This window comes from Anomalospiza imberbis, chromosome 1 (assembly GCF_031753505.1).
Source record: "Anomalospiza imberbis isolate Cuckoo-Finch-1a 21T00152 chromosome 1, ASM3175350v1, whole genome shotgun sequence".
In the NCBI taxonomy this organism is placed as follows: Eukaryota; Metazoa; Chordata; class Aves; order Passeriformes; family Viduidae; genus Anomalospiza; species Anomalospiza imberbis.
This window is the reverse complement of record NC_089681.1, coordinates 8184446-8203289: the sequence shown is the minus strand read 5'-3', so window position 1 is coordinate 8203289 and position 18844 is coordinate 8184446. Positions and strand designations below refer to the sequence as shown.

Genomic DNA, 18844 nt, shown 5'->3' with positions numbered 1-18844 from the left:
CACCCCCCAGACACCTGAGCTCCAACTTTCGGTTCTGTCCATCCAATTCCAAATAGATTGTCAGAGGAACAGAGTCCCCTGTGTATAACCATCAGCAGCTGAGCTAGGAAGGAGTTGACAGCTTATGTTACACAAGTTGGAGCATAAGCAAAAGCCAGATGATCTGTCAGTCATTCTCATTCCTGCTCTATCTTCCTGGAAGATTTTGTTGTTTGGTTGGTTTTCTAAGTGGTTTTAGGCTGGGCTTTCTTGGTTGTATTAGCACAGCTCAAGTGCCTTCAGAGCTATTTTTTCCCTTAGCTATAACACTTTTCTGCATGAATCTAAGTACACTAACTTTTCAAGTACTTTATAAGCCCAAATTTTTAGATGCACAGTGACAGGAACTACTTAACTTTCAATTTCAATGTTTGCCAGGTCTGAAGAGAGGAATTCTTCCTAATGGCAGTCCCTGACTCGCAGTAAGCTCTCAAATAAAATACTTACTGAAGGGTGACAACATTCACTCCAGGAACAGGGCGCTCAATCTCTAGGTCTCGCCGACTAAAAAAAAATAGAGAGGACAAAGGCTTTTGATACACGGGAATTTTATAGATACTTCTATATTCTTCTAGTTTGGAGAAGGCACAGACACTCTCATGTTAATTTAATCTGACATATGTTGTGGCCTCCATAACTGACACAGAACCACACTTAGACTGAAGGATCAATGTTTTAGTTCAGTCCCAGTGTATAACCTTTCACCCCACAAATGCACAAGGTCCTTCTCCAATAAGCAAACCACCTGAGATCCCTAAAGGCACTATTAAGCAAAACTTCATACTGGGGGAACACATGTAATCCCACCACACAAGAAATACTCTCTCTAAAGAGCTGGACAGCCTCCTAAAAGTTTCCAGTTAGAAATCAGGTAAATGTATTTACCTGTTGTAAGAGTTGACAAAGAGATGAAGGTTGGTTTGATTCATATCATTAATGATATGCTGACGGTAAGTATGGATCAGGTCATGGTTGCTGTGAATCTCTTCCTAAAGTGGAGACAGAATTATTCAGAACAGGGGCTGTTTTCTGAAAGAATCTGAAGACATGGCACAGTAGCTCTGTATGAGACTCATACATATGAGATGCACAGCAGGAGTGCACCTTGAGGGAAGGGACAGCTTTCTGCACCCAGTGAAGTCACCCAGAATTAATACTAGCTTCTGATGACAGTACCACAATTTTCTCTTGAAAACACAAATATGTTGTAATGTTTAAATCTCACAATTGCAAAACATGTTGTAGTGCAGATGGTTACAGTCAGACAAGTGTGAGGTTTTAAAGCAAACAAAAGAAGATTCAGGGTAAGAAGCCTAATAAGTCTTTCCAGGGCAAAGCAGATGTTGAAAGCTTACAAACATGTAATGTGGAACTCAATTTCACAATAGTAAATAACTAAGCTTTGAGGACTTCAATCAGTAACATTTTCAAACAGTTGGGTTCTAAAGTCTTTATAGATTAGTTCCTTGTTCTGCTGGAATGGAGTTTTCCATTGCATTTACTAACAACTTCAGGCACAGCGAAGTACCCTCAGAAAACAGCCCAGCAGGTTGCATTACGGTTGCACTGGAGAGCACTGTTGATACTAATAAGCAGTTGTCACAGAGCTACAAGTATATTATATTAGAAAAAAAAAAAAATCTGTGGAGTTTTTCAGCTCAGAACATGAGCATATACAACTCTTATACTCGTGTTTAAGGGTGGGCTGCCTAGACAGGGAGCTGCCCCTGTAAGAGTTGTCACAACTGAGATGCACTTGAGTACTCAGGACACAGAAAACCCCATGGCAGAATACTGCCCGAAATGCTGGGGACAGAAGTATGAATCCTATCTCAGTTTAACATCATCTTTTGTTGTTTAACTGAAAGCTTCTGCTCTCCTCCCAGCCCCAGGAGGTAAATACAGATGACTAAATACATCAGAGGAACATTACCTTTCCAAATAGATGTGAAATGACCATGTCTGGCAAAGCATTCGTCCAACCTGAAATCTGAACAGCAAAATTACCTAAGTATCTGCTATTAACACAGCCCCTGAACACCTTCCAATTACCCATAAACAGACCAATGGATGTTTCTCTGCTCTCACTACATGTAGAATATCCTAAACTGATATTTTTCCCCCTCAATCCAACTAGAACACCATTAGGGGTTTGAGTCATTCTCATCAGATGTCTTCACTAATGCAGTTATACAGAGAACACACTGCTAGGGGCAGAGGTGTATAGGGAATCACTCCCTGCAGGAAACCCAAGCAAACCAGCCTGGTGGCTGTCACTGAACCACACTGCCCACTCTCCTCCCTGACAATGCAATGGAGCTGGTACCAGAAGCTCACAACCCACAGTAAATACTCCTGCTTTGGAAGGACACAAGGACATAAGGCAACTGCTGTGCTCTCGAGGTGAGCAATACTCACCTTGAGAGGTGGAAGGCAGAGGCACAGATATGGAAGAATTTAATGCACTGAGGCATTGGGTGAGAATCAAAATGGGTCAGGTTCATTTCAGCATGGAAAATTTACTACATTTCATTTAAATAACTTTGTCTATCAGTTTATTTTGGTAAGTTTGATATAGGAATATATTTAGTAACTAAGCCTTGAAAGAATGTTACATCCTGGCTCTGCAAGTTTCTCCTAGGAGTTTCTTTTATGTCAGCATCTTCTGGTTGTATAAACCATCTGTAGCCAATGCTCTTTTCTGAGTCCTTTTGGCATCTAAGACTCACAGATTATTAAAATATAAGGATGCTGTTCTGGACATTTTTCTGTACTCTGCTTCATATTTTGGGCTGTGTTGGTAAACAAAGCCATGGACAAGAAAGCACTGAATGCTGCACTACACTTGAAGTTTTCTTGAAAGATGTTTCCAAAACTACCATCTCCAAGTAAACTGTTCTCCCCAGCAGTTATGAGCTGTTAGGAATTGTCCCAGTAGCTCCACTGTGACACATGTACCTGTCTTCTCAAAGTACTTATTTTTAACACTAGCCTTGTATGAAGTTTTTTTGCAAATGGAAGAATAAACACAAAAGGAATTAGCCCAGGATGTTTAGTGTCTGCAGCCATGCCTTGACATACAAGACTGCCAAGCTCCTCATGTCCCACAGGCTCACAGCAAGATTTATTTTTCTAACTTAAAGATGTTTACCTTAGTTGCTGCCCAGTCCATCCAACCTTCAGCACAAGGGTTTACATTAATGAGAACTAATCCCTCCACCATCTCTGCATGGTTTAACTGCAAAAGAGAAGATCTAAGATTCATCAGATATCCTTTACAGCTCAACAGTAAGCAAAAAATTTAAATTAGCAAATTATGTCATGGGGATGAAAGTGGTAGGTCTAGTTTTATCTTACAGAAAAGAAACATATGTATGGAAAAAAAAAACTTATTAAAGCAATTCAACTGAGCAGCTGGAGAACATTAGGATGTAACTTTTTCTCCACCCTCAGTTTAAATAGAGAACTCCCATTATAAAAACCTTCTGCAAATTAACTGGGTAGAGCCCAGGCCTTAAAATGGAAAATCTAGGTCTTCTGGATTAGCTATCCTGCAGATTGTGGTATTTCACTTAAAAGCTTGGCTTGCATACTTAACTGGGCACGGCAGAACAGGAATTCTCCATGCACGCTATGGGGACAAAAAACGTGTAAGGGAAATCAGGCTTGAGGCTTAAGGGAAGCTTCACAAAACTTACAGCAAATCTGGTTAAAATGTAGGCACCAGCTCCAGTTCCCATTCCTATGATGGTCTTCAGCCTGCACAGCAATAAAACAGAAGAGACAAATGAGGAAGGGTGCTGAAAATAGAATTACACCAGTAGCCTTCCTCTTTCACATGCCTACAGAAGGGAGGGCTCAGCTTGGGCAAGCTGTGGACCCTCAGCAATGTCAGTGGCCCCAGTAATATTTGCAGGACCCCAGTGCTCCTGCATTGCAGGGCAGCAGCTATCCTCACTTATCTTTAAGTAAATATACTGAGAAACCACAGCATTGTTCTGATCCTGGGAGGAAATGATTAGTCTCTGCCAGAAAAACTTACTAGATACAGACCTGAAATCTGCAGCCTAAATACAAAGCTCCCCCCTCCCCAGGCTCCCCCTCACTTCCCCATCACAGCTATCCAACTGGGGCACTGGTTCCTCTCTAACAGGAGGCTGGCAGGGAAACATCTCCTGCTGTCCAGTCACTGGGCTGATGAAGTTTAAACTTCATAACCAAACAGGGCAGAGACAAACCAAATATTTGCATTAACTGAAATCAGATTTAAAGCATCACCTTCAAGGTCGTAAAAAAATACAGGGAAGGGAAGGCTAGACAAAACCACTGAGAAAAACAGGTTATTCAATGCTTTTAGGAAAATACCTGAGGGTAGTTTTAATTCTCATTAGCAATATTAAATCAAGACTTTGTAAATACTCTCCAGTTTCATTGATTTTCAAGGTACTGATGTTATTGGTCACATTTTTTTGTACAGTGCAACAGAACTGATGACCTTGTGCCTGACATTAGGCAGTTCAAAAAATACACATCTCCTAAGGAAGGAGTGAGGTAACCTGGTCCACAGTACTGTAAGAGCTGGATATAACTGTGCAATGTAGATGCTCCAGCCTGTGTTTTCCAAAGCTGACTAAACCTGAATGCCAAGTTTTCTCTGCTTGTTCTAAAAACCCCTTGGAGGCATCTGTCTGCTCTCTCCACCGTGTACCAGGCGCACGAGCTCCACAGAAAAGGAACCTTTTCAGCTACAGCTCCTGCTAAAGCTGAGCTTTAAGGCAGGAAAAATCCCCAAACCTTGTGCAGGTAGATAACCCAGGAACATTGCCACTAGGTCTTTCTACACTGGTAACCTGACCTGCACTTGGTAGGAGAAGAGGCTTAGGGAGGTCAGTCTGACCCCCTAGAACACTCAAGCCACAGAAGCAAAACAGTAAATGTCTTCAGATGGGACTGTGCTCTTTTTTTCCTGCTTAACCACACGGGAAAACGTGGGTTGTTACAGTGGGAAGAACAGATTGTCTGTGCCCTGCCCCTGTGAGGGCTACGCACAGTGAATACTGGAGGAAGCCCCTAAATTAGGCACGTGGGATTTCTCCTAAGTTGCTTCCTGTTTAAAAATAACCAGACATTTCAAAAAGGGCCAAAAAATAAGCTCTTTCAGAAACCAAGGCAAAAGCAATCCATCTGTAACAGGGGAATCCAAAAGAACCACAAGTGTATTTCTAGCAAACAAAATACCAGACAGCCAAGCTAAAACAAATGCCTGCTCTTTCAGTGAGCCACACAGAGAGAATGAGAAAAATAAGTAAACAGTTCTGCACTCACCCAAACTGTTTCAGGATTCCAGGAATCATTTCAGCCAGCTGATCCATGGAGGGATATACATACCTAAAACAAGCATGTTTTTGAGGAGTTACAACACCACGTGCAGCAGTGCACACTGGCATATTTAGAGACACAGTGATCACTGCAGAGCTAGTACCAAATGTGGTCATCATGAGATCACAGTGTATGAGCTGAATTTAAATCAGGAGCAAGCACAAGCAATTTTGCAGGAATATGAGCATAACCTATATATGTATTCTATGTGTTAGAGGACGATAGATGTCCAAGAACAAAACAAACTACAGTGAATCTTTCCCAAGGAAAGTTTACACTTAGAACTTATGAAAAAGTTTGAAAAAGGGAGATGAGCTTCCAACCACATTCACTGTGTTTGTATTTCTAGTCCACCACAAAAAAGTTTCCCAGTATTGCATAATCAGAGACTACAGAAATGACTTCTAGATATTTGGAAAAAAACTTGCATGCATGTTTTTAGGGACACAAACATTACCATAGGATAAATGAGAACAGCTTTCCATTAATACTGAAGGAAAAAATGAAGGCATAGGAAAGGCTATGAAGCTGATGAAGAAGGCTCAATAAAAACAGCTGTTTGTTAATACTCCTGGTCTTCTTAAAAGCAGAAATAAAACTTTGCGAGAAAGAGATTCAGAGAAAATTCTCAACTGAGTAGCATGTGGAAAAAAATCTATCCAGAGAAGAGCTGGAAAACATCTGCCTAGGATGTATTTAAATCTCTGTTATACCTAATTATTCTCTAGTTTAGTCTCCAAAATATAACCAAGCAAAAACCACCAAGGACTGCAAAACATTTTATTTTTTTTAGATTTTTCTTTTTGGGAAATTAAACCTTAACATGACAAAAGCTGTTGTCACTGCAACAGCTTTGGTCTGGGAGACTTTATTGCAGCCTTTCAGTACTTAAAGGAGACCTATAAGAAAGAGGAGGATGAACTTTTCAGCAGGGCCAGTTGGGATAGGAAAAGGGGTAATGGTTTAAACTAAAAGAGGGCAGATTTAAATTAGATCTGAGGAAGAAGTTTTTCTACAACGAGGGTGGTAAACCCTGGAACAGGTTACCCAGAGAGGTGGTGGATGCCCCATCCCTGCAAACATTCACGATCAGGTTGGACAGGGCTCTGAGCAATCTGATCTAGGTGTCTCTGCTCACTGCAGAGGGGTTGGACTAGGTAACCTGCAAGTTTCCCTTCTAAACCAAACCATGATTCTATGGCTTAACTTGGGAATGCTGGTCTCTCAGTTGAAGGGCAGGTAGAGATAACACAGCTTCTTACACGGCCATCATGCTTGTATCAATTCTTTGCCAGCCACAGATCCTGATGGCTGCCCTCTGCAGCTGACAACTCCGAAGTGTCAACACTTGCTCAGGACATGAGGGCTAAGGCACTTAAAAGCTCATGATTTAAACAAATGCAAAGACAGGGTGACTGAAATAGCTTTGTAGGCTGCTCTGACAGACAACTGGGCCATTGCATCTAACAGCAGCATCAGACCAGCTTAAATATTAAGCTAGGAAATAGACTGGCTCATGCAATAAGGGTACTTATAAGCTCCTTAAGACGTAGTTCTTACAGAACAACTGCTCCTTGCCTTGTATCCTCCCCTTGGCATGTTGGCTGCTCCCTTCCTCAGCCAAGCTAATTCTTGTCCAAGGGGCATCTCAAGGTAAACCTGTCTCACTTGCCCTAAACAGGTAAAGCATTTTGGCAACGGCAGTGCTCATGGCCCACAAGGTTTCCCAGAGTTACAGCATCGTACACAGCACAGCCAGGAGTACACAGCTCTCTAAAACCTTCTGTGGGGGCTCCTCACCCTGTTACTGCCCAATAATCTGGATTTTCCAGGAAGGTTATCAATTTAATCTACCATGCTGCCATTTCATAAAGACCACACATTTACGAGGATGTTATGTAGAGGTTAATACCTGTCTTGTTTATAGCAATCATTTAGTTTTCATTTAGTATTTATTTTCAGGATGTCATTACAAAACAAGCTAACTCAATATTTAAATTGAAAAAATGTAGATATCTGTCAAGGAATTGATTTACAAGCAGTCTAGTTAGCAGAGCTAAAACACAAAATTGCAGCCACAAAGTCTGCTGTGAACTGGCACAACAAAGCACAGCTCCCAAAAATCCAGTACTTAGAAATAGGGTCAGGATTTAAGTTCAAAAGCCAACTACTGTGCTTGGTGCAAGTACTTTTAAATGAAAATGCAGATCAAGACTCTTTTTTCCAAAAAGAGGATAACTATGAAAGCATGGGCTGTTTCCCTGACAACTCACCCAGCCTGGAAAGATGGTGCTCCATCCTGCTGACCAGGTGCATCCACATGGCAGACTGCAAAGTGCTGGGTGATTTCCTGCATATCCTCGAAGTTGAAGAGAGGATTGAAGCAAGTTTTATCTTGGGAAGGAAAAGGAAATATGAAATAACTGTGCTGAAGGAAATATTAAGTTTGCAGCTACAAAAATAATTTATTAATCTATCCTGCAGGCTAATAAAAAATTGAATCAAGCAGGTCAACTAAGATTTTCCATCTTATTTTTGTACCTACTAACAGTATTTACTTGGTACGCCTAATTCCTCAAAAAATTATTCTTTATGCAAAGTTAAAATTCTAACAAAATTTAGCCAAGCATATTCATCCCAGGTTTTGTCCTAGATTAAATTATCCATTCTTTGTCCATTTTCTTTTTTTTTTTCTTGAATTGTGTCAAGACAAATGGAGGGAAAAATATTCAAGGCTAAGATTGTGACTTGTGCTTTTGCCCAAATGTAACAAGTTAAGCATCATGTGATCAACTCTGCAGCTCAAGAGAAAAGCACCTTTTTTGAGCTACTCAGTGCTGTAGGCTCCAAGGCTTGTGATGATCTGATTTTTTATTTTTAAGCAATATTAAAAGAGGGAGAAGATTAGAATACTTTCCTTCCTGTGTGGAAAGTACCATCTTTGAGATGCCTAGAAAATGGTTCAATACTCTGTGTGTTTCTGAATGTCCTCACACAACACACATGCAAAATCTTGGCAGAATATAAAATACTTTCAGCTCAAATCAACTTTAGAAGAATATGCAAGTCCAGAACAACTTTGTAACTCTGGAAAGAAAAAGGTGTAAATTAAAGTTAAGCTCCAGATTTTCTCTATACTGATTCTCTGAAAATCAAAATTAAAGACACTTCCATGAAACACAGGCAAGGAAGCCCATAAAGATCAGCAGGTGTTTTTAAATATTGATAACTGACTAAGAAACCATGAACTGTGTGCAACAAATAGTACTGACAAAAGAACAAACTAGGGCAGGTCTGGCTATTAACTCATTATATGACAGATAAGATAAAAGGCACTTGAAGTCTTTTTTTCCTAATGCTGGCTAAGGACATAAAGCCAGCACTCATTTCACACTGACCAGACATGTAATTCATATAAACCCAAGCAGCACAAGGCTGCTAAGCAGACAGGAGAGTTCTTTTCTCAGTCCTGTTGGCACTACACCTTAGCCTCCCCTTGAGATTTTTTACAGCATTCATACACAGTCACTGTGAAATGCCAGAGATCTTTTGCCCCTTTAACTGAAATAACCCAATTATTTACTGAGCAAGGATAAAAAAATCTGAGAATTACACTTGCTATAAGAAGTTAGGTACCATCTAACAGCTTCCAAGGCACACAAACAAGCAAGGACCCTGAAAGGGTTCCCTAACCACTGCTGCTTTCACACCTCTGATTATGGCAGTGCTGCCCCAGAACCCATGCTGGAAAATGCAGAGCCCACTTACGGTTCAGCCCGATGTCGTGGTAGGTGAGGATGGCCGGACGGTTCCCCCGGACAGTGCCACACATGGTGACACGCACGGAGCCATGCACAGTCTCCACATCCTGCTCCTGGGAGAGAACAGCAAGAATCTGTCAGGGATGGTCCAAGTGCTCCACAGCTGCTGCAGCAGGCCCTGATGGACCATGAGCACAGGTCCTGCCCCATGCCAGGGTCTGCTCTGCAATCCCATCCTGACACCCCCTGTTCTGCCCCATGGTAGGGGCTCTGTGCTGACATTTTACATTTGACTGTCACCTCCTCTAGTCGACAGACAATTACAGAAGCACTCAGGCTGCTAACTCTGACCAGATGCTGAGGGAGCAGTTAAACAGTTTTTAACTACATTAAAAGGCAGGATAACAAAACAAAGAAAGCAGTTTTGTTGTGATGACACAAGAGCTTTCAACTACAACCCTCAACATTTGCAAAAGTACAAGTCACCCTGATAAAATATTTCTGATTTCTAGGAAAAGAAACTCTAGCTGAGAAAATAACCACTATTCCCCAAAGAAAGCAGCATTAAGCAGGTTGTACATGGTTATTTGCCATAAGGTTTTATTACACTGTGAAGCTTTGTGATTGCAGTAGTCTTCTCCAATAAAATCAGCAGCCACATGTATTTGTTTTAAGGCTTATGATGTACAGACCTGAGCATAAACCCAGCTGTCTAAAGTTTGCTAATAGAACAAAATAACTACAAAATTATTCTGGTGCTTATCAGAAAAAAACAACATTAAGAAGTAAACTGGTATTATTAGGCATAACAGGGGTTTCCACTGCTTACTGATCTTAAAGCCAAGGACAACTTCATTAACAAACCAAAGTCCCCCTCAGCACCACCTTTTGGATCTCTAAGTTAGATGTGACTTACACAGAAGATACAACAGTATTTTGGTTCTTTTCCACTTGAACTTCAGATGGGTATAAACAACTTGGTATTTTGCCAACATGTATAAAGAGTATCACAAACCAACAGTTATTTCTGACACTTATTTACAATACAGTTACACTCAGGTAGCAATGAAAGAATTACATAGGCAGTAGCCAGTGTTTGCATCTCACCAGAATCCTTTATTTACTGCACAGGACATAGATATGATCCATGTCATTCAGTGCAGTGTACTGCCTGCTGCTGCAGAGCTTGCTTGACTTGTTCCATGCAGTAACACTGAGAGGCAAAGTCCAAGATAAATTCAAATCTATCAAAAACTACGCTGTAGAAATCAGAGGTGTACATCCTCTGTTAAAAAGGATTGGTTAGCTTCCAATATCTGGGGTAATAATTCAATCTAAATCTCAGCTCCCTAATTTGATACAAGGAATGCATTGCACATTTTGTTGCAAATAAGGATTCTAGGCAACATCGTTCTACATTTAATCTATTTTCCTTTAAATTACACAATTACATCAGTTCTAAGTTGCAACTGAGGCAGTGAGTCAAGATCTATCCCCCCTTGCACACAGGACAAGTTAAGCATTGCTGCTCTCTAATTATACTCCATCTAATTTTCAGACTCTATATCTCCTTAGAGACTCATTCCTCTGCATACTCACTGCATTACTTATCAGGTAAGCTGTATCTTCCACATCTAGGACCATCCTTAGGCAAAACAGGGTGACAAATCCAGCGAGTCAAACGGAGGACGGGTGGCAGGCTTTTATTTTGCCCCAGCAGGAAACTGGGTTATATAGACAAGCTGCTCTCCTACATAGGCTTATGACTCCCATAATGCCCAGCTGGGGAAACCAAAACAGACTAAATCACGAGGATGTCACTCTTAAATAGGATTTGAGCCAGGTTTGGCCAGGGGAAGAATGCACTCAGAGGTCAGACATCAAAGATGAACTAAGTCCTTGCCACACAATGTACAAAGTGCCAAATTTCAAACCTGGTATTTAGCACAGTCTTTCCTGTTGCTATTTCCATCAGATTTTGAGAAGTTTGGCTTCATTTCATGTTTTGTTACCTGAAATGCTGAAACACCCCAAACTTGCACTAAGTTAAATTAGTTCTTCCTAAAAGCCAGGATTAAAGTTTCCAGTAAACGCAAAAGACTGAAAAATTAGTGTAAGTCACAATGATTCTGAACAAAAAAAAAAAGGAGTTTTAAATGTTTGATATGTAGTATTTCCAAAGTAGATAAGCACCATTTAGTTTAAAGGATTCCTACATCACCACACTAATGTCAACAAGTTCAGCTTTTGGTGTACAATATAGTATTGCACATTATACATTGGGTAGGTCATTAACATATACTATTAAAATATAATTATAGGCTTGGGTTGGAGGGGATGTTAAAGATCATCTAATTCCAACCCCCTGCTGTGGGAAGAGATGCCACCGACTAAATCAGATTGCTCAGGGCCCCTGTAACATTCCACATCATTACTATATATATATATGGGTACTGTCATTATACAATACTCCTAAAGACATTTGCAGTGCCAGTATATAGCAATTAATAATAGCTGAAATAAATAATGATGGCAATTAATATTTTCCACATTCTACTCTCTTAAACTTAGCTAATTAAAAAAAATAATAATTTGGCAACCTCAGCACTGCAATGAGAGTAAGCATTATTGTGTAACACACCTCCTGCTGAGTGGAATATTGAAATTATTTTCTCCTCAGTTAGAGACTAATAGGCATGTCATATAATCAGATTTTATTGCTAGAGCCTTCCAGTAACAACAGTGAAAATCTAGAACCTGTTTTCTTTGCAGGGAGTACCTTCAAGATTCAGGATCATCCTCCTTCATGCATGAAAGAAAAGTCTGTTCATGGTAGATAAAATCAAACCCTTGAACCTGCACATCCCGCTGACCGCCACAGATAACACCTCTGGAACCGGAAACCTGAATCTAGTTCAAACTCAGTGTCAACTAAAAATAGTTCAGAGACAACAGGTGACCATGCTCCCAATAAGTGGCACAACACAGTCAGTTTAACAATTGGCTCAATTCCTCATCATTGTCACAGTGAGACTCCCCTAATTCAATAGGGTTGTGCTGTTTTCCTGTAGTATGAATTCTTAATGGGAAATGCACACAAAGTTTTAAAAAACAATCAATTCAAACCAGTTTGTTTGGTGACATCAACAACTTCACATCCCTATTGATCCTATTAAAGATCAAGAGATTTGTCTACGTGATGTAGGGATGGATGTTTTCAAAACGCAGAGCACTGAAAACAGATGGCAGCACATCCCAATCAACATCAACATTATAGTAAGAGGCTCTTCACCAACTGATTTGTATTAAAACACTATCTTGGAAAAAAAATCCAAGGTACACTAATCCGATAGAAGGATAAAGACAAACACACCATCTGTTCACATCTCTCACTTTAACAGAGGTACAGTCTTATCTCAGTGCACTAAACCCACACATAAAAATACTTTCAATACATGCAATTTAAGGGAGGCTGTCTCAGTTTGGAGGACCTGGTAGATCCTAAAATAGATTTTATTTTTGCTTCAAGTGACCTTTTTATTTTTTCATGAGTTTAGAAGGGAAAGACAATTTGTTATCACACAGGAGGGCTCATTTATTCCTTCCCCTCCACCCTGGGTAAGTAAGACATGGATTGAGAAACATGTTTATGAACAAGTGGTTTTCTGAAGTACAGAATACACAACCAAAATATCTCAGATATCTAAAAGGAAAATTGCTCTCGCACACTGCACATTTTGCTAAATACATCATGTTTTATATTTTAAGTAAAATACTGCATTCCATCAAGATTATTTTAAAGCTCTCAAATATACTTAATCCTCAATTACAATCTCATGCTTTTATTTTAATTCATAATATTATGACTGTTAAATACACCTCCCTTCTCTTGCCTTAGAACCGAGGCAAGAGAAGGCTTCAGAGATTTAAAGAAGATTTAAATAGCTTTTAAATGTCTAGGAGATAGTATCTTTTAGATTAATATTACTTAAGAACTTTATTATAGTAATACCTGCATAAGCTATTTTCTCACTTTTCTTTTTCAGTTTCTTGGAGATTAAAATTATTTGAGATTTTAATGTGCTATTTCGATGTTGAATTTCAACCCCCCTTTGCCCTGAAGTCCTTTAGTATTTTCTCAATAGCTTTTTTTACGCTAAAATAGAATTTCAATTCATCTTATGCTTGTTTTTTCCTAAAACCCCAATGCCCACATTTCCAATTTTCTTTTTTTTTTTTTTAATTTGTTAACATTTCTATTCTGAATTAACAATATTAAGAAAAGGTTGTGAGTCTGGTACATTAATAAGGATGATGACTTCAGATGTAAATGTAAGTGACCCTGCTAAGGTGGAAGCCAAGAACAAAAACTTTGCAGCAGGAACGGACACTGGTTATTGCGATAGCTCTGCCCGGGGATTCTTCCTAGTCCGATTAGCACTGGGTCACCCTGCTCTGCTCTCACTCTGGTGATGCAAACCACAGCCACCCCCATCCCTTTCCTTCAGCATCCCAAAGGATGAGGAAATCCACAGAGCATACTCCAACGCCCCAAACCTGGGAATCCCACCCCTCCTGCCCGCTGCACCAGCTGATTCATCTCCCCTTGCAGCTCTTCCCTTCTCCCTGAACAGGCAGGAGGAGGAGGAAGTAAAGCAGAAATAGATCTTTCCTGTCTATGGATACAGACGGCCACGAGTACAAGGGACAAACTCATCTCTGCCCCCTACAGCTGCCACACTGCTCTAAGTTTTGCAGAGTGACTAAGAAAGCAGAGTCCTGGTGGACTGAAACAGAGCTGGGAGGATGAACATGCACAGTGACGAGGAGCCAGGGCTCCATTGGCTCCAAAGCTACTGAGCTAGAGACTACACACATACATCAAACTGGAAATGCAATTAAAATCTGCTTGGCATGAAGACAACAAAGCTACCCAGGGCACAGTGCCCTGCATCATTTATTATCAATTATCCTAAAACAGGTTTGGCCAGGAACATTCCCCTGCTTGAGATACAGGAGACCTCTACTTCAATTTTCAGGTGGGTGCCACAGACATTGTAACAGACAAATTGCTGACTGGAGGATGCTCACAGCTGTCAGTTCTTTCATCTCTTGTCTTGGCTATCCCCTAGTAACTTCAAAGGTTTTTTTTTCCAGAGAATAACCACATACATGTCTTGCAACATGTGCTTTCAGAAGGGCAATATACCACTATACAGTGGCTTGCTATACCACTATACAGTGGCTTGCTCTAAAAATGGAAAGCTATGTTTAACTCCAGTCTGTCTAGAACTGCATGTGAAGTAAGAATCTATTTTTTTCCAAATCTGAGTAACTAGGTAAAATTTACTCTTGGAAGGAAAACACATCATGGACAGTTCTTTGCACTAGTGGCAGAAACAAAGTCATTAACTGAACACTGCTTAACTTGTTCCCAGAAGGATGGAGGAAATTGCAGTGGATATGGGGGACACCCACATCCATGCACAGGCATTAAATAAGAAGCTCCATCCTGCCAAGCACCAATAGCTTCCTTCCCTGGCCAGGTCCATTCTCTTCCCAAGAAGTTCATGGGAGAGGTTGCTCCCTAAGAGCAGGCTCCAGCCTCAGTCCTGAGTGACCTGGGTCCTCTAGGGCCATAGAGGAATTTCTCTAATGAACTAAGCAATCAAATCTCTCGTAGCAGTTCCAAACCACTTTTCCCACAAATCAACCACAAAAGAACTTAAAGAAACACAGGGAGGGTACTTGTGGCTTTAAGGACCAAAGCTAAGTTTCCTTTGCAGTCACAGTTCTTAACAAAATGCATTGATTGAGACTGTTCTTCCACATTTTTCCTGAACTAGAACAACTAAAGATTAAACTCTTAACAAAGATAGATCATTAAAAAAAGTAAGAGCTGGCAGAACAGGGCTAAATGACAAGAACCACTGCTCTGGATTAGCGACAGTTAATCCAAAACATGGAGAGAGAAAAAAAAGCAAAAAGGCTTAGAGAATTTGATCGTGCAAGTTAAAAAATCTATATATACACATGGTTTACAAACCAAGTAACTTATTCCAAGAATAGAAATGAAATATGGGTCACTTCTGGATTCTTAATCAAAAGACTGTAGTATTCCTGTTAGCAGACTTAATCTGGGATTCAATTTATTTAGACCAAGTGATCAATCTGGAACCAAACAGAAAGCTTTTCCCATGCTGTGCACAGTCCTGCAAGAAGCTGTATGGTGACAGTCTTAATTTACATTTATCAAGACCTCAGGCAGTAGATTTCATTAGAAAAAAAAATGAGAGGGAAGATGCAGGATTAGTGTAAACTACAGCTTTGCTATAGATGTAAGAACCACTGAAAGATGAAAAAAAGTCCAAGATAGCTGTCTCACTTCGTTTCCAAGGAAAAATCTTGAATTTGTGTTGTATTTTTAAGCAACTGGCACAACATTGAATAAGAATATATAGACAGGTGCTAATAAAGCACAACATGCAAAAAAGTAGAGAAGGGTTATTTCCTTCAAGGAGCTGAACAGAGACTAGAACAATTTAATAGCTTTCCCTGGTTCTGCACAGCCTGCTTCTATTTCTACACACCTTAATAAAAATGAGACACCCAGTGAGTCTCTTTTCCCAGTACACAATCCTTATCCTCAGCAGTGGGAAAACATCACTCACACTGATCATCAGGGCAGCTACACTCTCCCTGATCTCCATCCCAGCCTGCCTCCTGCAGCCATGCAATTCCTTAGTCTCAGCTAAGAATCAGCAAGGACAAACTTCTCAGTCAAAAGCCCAAATGGCAATAAAATAAGAGGAGCCAGGAGAGTGACCAAGTCATCTCTCAAATGCAAGATACTCAGGGAAAGTGAAAAGCCTCCATGTGACCTAGTGCTGTGCTGTAAACTTCTATGCTCTGTCTCTAAATAAAAATATAGAAATACCATCACTCCTTTTGCTGACAATACTGATTGCTTAGCACCTTCCACCACCCCACAGGCTTCAGGAATATTTTGGAAAATTTCAACAGCATAATGGGATGATCCAGAGGAACGTTTCCTCTGAGGAAATGCACGCACACGGCTAATGAAAGCAAATTAACTGGGGGAAGTGTGTGTCCATGTGGGAGGGGAATATATTGTTTTCACCACCACTGATGAAGATTCTCATTCTCTTAGCAAGAATAGAACTGCTTGCAAACCAGCCACCACCTTTGACTGAAACTTTCTCAGCTCTAGTCTGAAAAGGCCCCCTGTGGTCCCCTTCACATCGCTACAGCACAGCCCCATTCAGACCCCTCTCCCACAGTAACAGCGTTCTTGGCAAGCAGGCAGTCCTTTCTGGTCATCTTGCTGTCTTCTCAAATGTCAATTCAATCTCCCCTCATGCAAAAAGAAAAAGAGAAAATCAAAAAAAAAAAAAAAAAAAGCAGAAAAAAAGAATGAATAATAGCTTTACTTGCCTGAACATCGAAGTCTGGAAGGAGGCGAGTAATAGCCTGTGAAGAGATTTGAAAGCATTAATGGAAGTAACTCGCAGCTATGGAAATCTATGCTTGGAGATGTGTTCCAGCCCCCCAGTTCTGCAGCTGAGAGCTCTCTGCCCATTCAATGAAAGCTCTTCTGGCGAGTGTCAAAATTCACCCAAGAGCTTTTAAACCCACTAATCTTCATGGAGAAATGAAAGCAGTAAAATACTAGATTACAGACCAGCAAAATGAAGGCCAAAAGCTGTTGCATCCTCAGTTATTGTTAAATCTCTGAGCAATACACTCACAAGGAGCAGGAAAATTGAACTTTTCTGCATCACTTATTGCAGCCATGGGACAGCCAACAGCATCAGTCCTGCCTAGGATAGGAGGTCTCAGTTCAAGAATCCACTGAACACTTGAAACTCAGTTAAGCAGTCATTACTGGGGCTTGGTTACATGATGTGGAAGGTGGGAAGGGTCTTATTCTGGCCAAAATTATTCTTTGCAGCATTTGGGAAGCTGGCTGGACACAGAGAGGTCCATCCACCCTGTCACCTGCCATGGCTGCTACTGACAATCTTCTGCACCTGTCAAGGGTCTTCACCAGGAAAGGAATTAGGTGACAACCTCCCCACCTCCAATAGCCTACGAGGCTTATAGCTTCAAAGGAGGAAATGTCTTAGAGTTGCCTCTTTTTTTTAAGAGAGAAGAAAGAACTCAAACTCTTATTTCCACTGCAGGGCTGAAAACAGAGGGAAGAGCAGCAAAGCAAACACTTCATGCTGCAAAGTGCAAAAGGCCAAAGCTTGAAAAATAATATTGAGATAAAAAGGAAAGTTTAGAATCCTGGCAAGGAGGTCACTCAGCCTCAGAAACCCAGGTAAATTAAGGACAGATGTCAAAAGCACCATAGCTTTGTTCTTAGGGACTCTCAAAGCACTGCAGCACAACCTGCAGTTCTCACAGTTGTGACTTTTAGGCAATTAGGCACAGTCTTGGACATCCAAACAACTCCCTAAGATCAGACTGAGCAGAAATAATTTTGCACAGCCTTAGCTTTAGACAATATGCTGCGTTTCACTCTTACTGTATTGCTGGTCTCAAGATGTTTTAAACACAACATTTCAGCCACCGTTGCTCCTGTGGGACCCAGAGCTAAAAGGAATAAGTATATTTGGCACCTGTACCAACAGCGTATGAAATAAGGGTGATCATTGCTCAGGAACAAAGATTTGGCTGCAGCAGAAACACAAGCACAAGCCAGGACACAACTCCAGAGAGCCTCACCCAATAACCCACTCAAGACCAGCTCCCCTGTTCATCTCAGTATGTGCTGAGCATCCTTTAGGGCAACCTTTTCCACTTTCTCAAAAAAAATTAACATCCTTCATCTACATTAAAGTGGCCACAGAGGAAATCAAACTCTGTCCAAACTCTGTCCTAGTTTCCTCATGCAGACAAAATTCAAGGTAACATCATGAACAAAAGCATATAGGGCTCCTTGTCAAGACTTCAAATTTTGGCCTATGTGCTACCCAACCCCACAAAGTTAATCAGTGTTTTAAGATATTTCTGAACTTTGAAGCAAAGATATTTCAGTACCAACAGGACTTCTGCTTAGAATCTCCTTTGCTTTGGTAGTTCTGAACAATATGGGCATTAAAAAGGGGTTTTAGTTTCTGAAAAGTTTGAGCGCTGCATTCAGTGGTATCCAAACAAACTCTGCTTTCATGCAATGTCCTTGGCAAAGGAGCTGTGTTTAAAGTTTCTCTAGCCATTTCACTGCAGTCACAAGTGGAAATTATTTTCTGAAGTGTTCACATAAAAGAGGGAGGGAATAAAAAAGCAGCAGATAGAGCAATGAATTCTAGTGTACAAGACCAGAAAATCTCAGCACATTTATATACATGACTGTCCAGAAAAAATGCCATTGGGAACAAGAGAAAATCTTAGTTTTGTTTCAAGAAAATGTTGGAATGTTTCTTCACATATTACAGTGAATTTTTTGCCATGAACATACCAAAGCACAGTGTATGGCTACCACTGAAGAGTCAGATAGCCACTCAATCCAGATGTTGTTGATAGGTTTGTTTTATTTTTTTAAAAAGTCCAATAAAGAGTGGAAAGTAGTATAACAAGGTTAAGGGAAAAAAAAAAAAAAAAGCAAGGTTGTTTCTGTGCTGCAACTCCAGTGGCTGCAA

The 18844-nt window shown here is 40.5% G+C and overlaps 1 protein-coding gene across 2 annotated transcripts in view; it reads right to left on the bottom strand.

Annotated features, from left to right (window-relative positions):
- Window positions 1-18844, bottom strand: part of NDRG1 (N-myc downstream regulated 1) — a 39407-nt gene that overhangs the window by 6735 nt on the left and 13828 nt on the right. For both annotated transcript variants that reach the window (XM_068180615.1, XM_068180604.1), the window contains exons 3-11: window positions 16635-16670; window positions 9187-9292; window positions 7692-7812; window positions 5365-5427; window positions 3738-3798; window positions 3191-3277; window positions 1973-2029; window positions 925-1028; window positions 487-543 (exon numbers count right to left, since the gene is read on the bottom strand). In XM_068180615.1, coding sequence (XP_068036716.1) covers window positions 487-543; window positions 925-1028; window positions 1973-2029; window positions 3191-3277; window positions 3738-3798; window positions 5365-5427; window positions 7692-7812; window positions 9187-9292; window positions 16635-16670 — 692 coding nt within the window. The remainder of the gene's footprint in view (window positions 1-486; window positions 544-924; window positions 1029-1972; window positions 2030-3190; window positions 3278-3737; window positions 3799-5364; window positions 5428-7691; window positions 7813-9186; window positions 9293-16634; window positions 16671-18844) is intronic.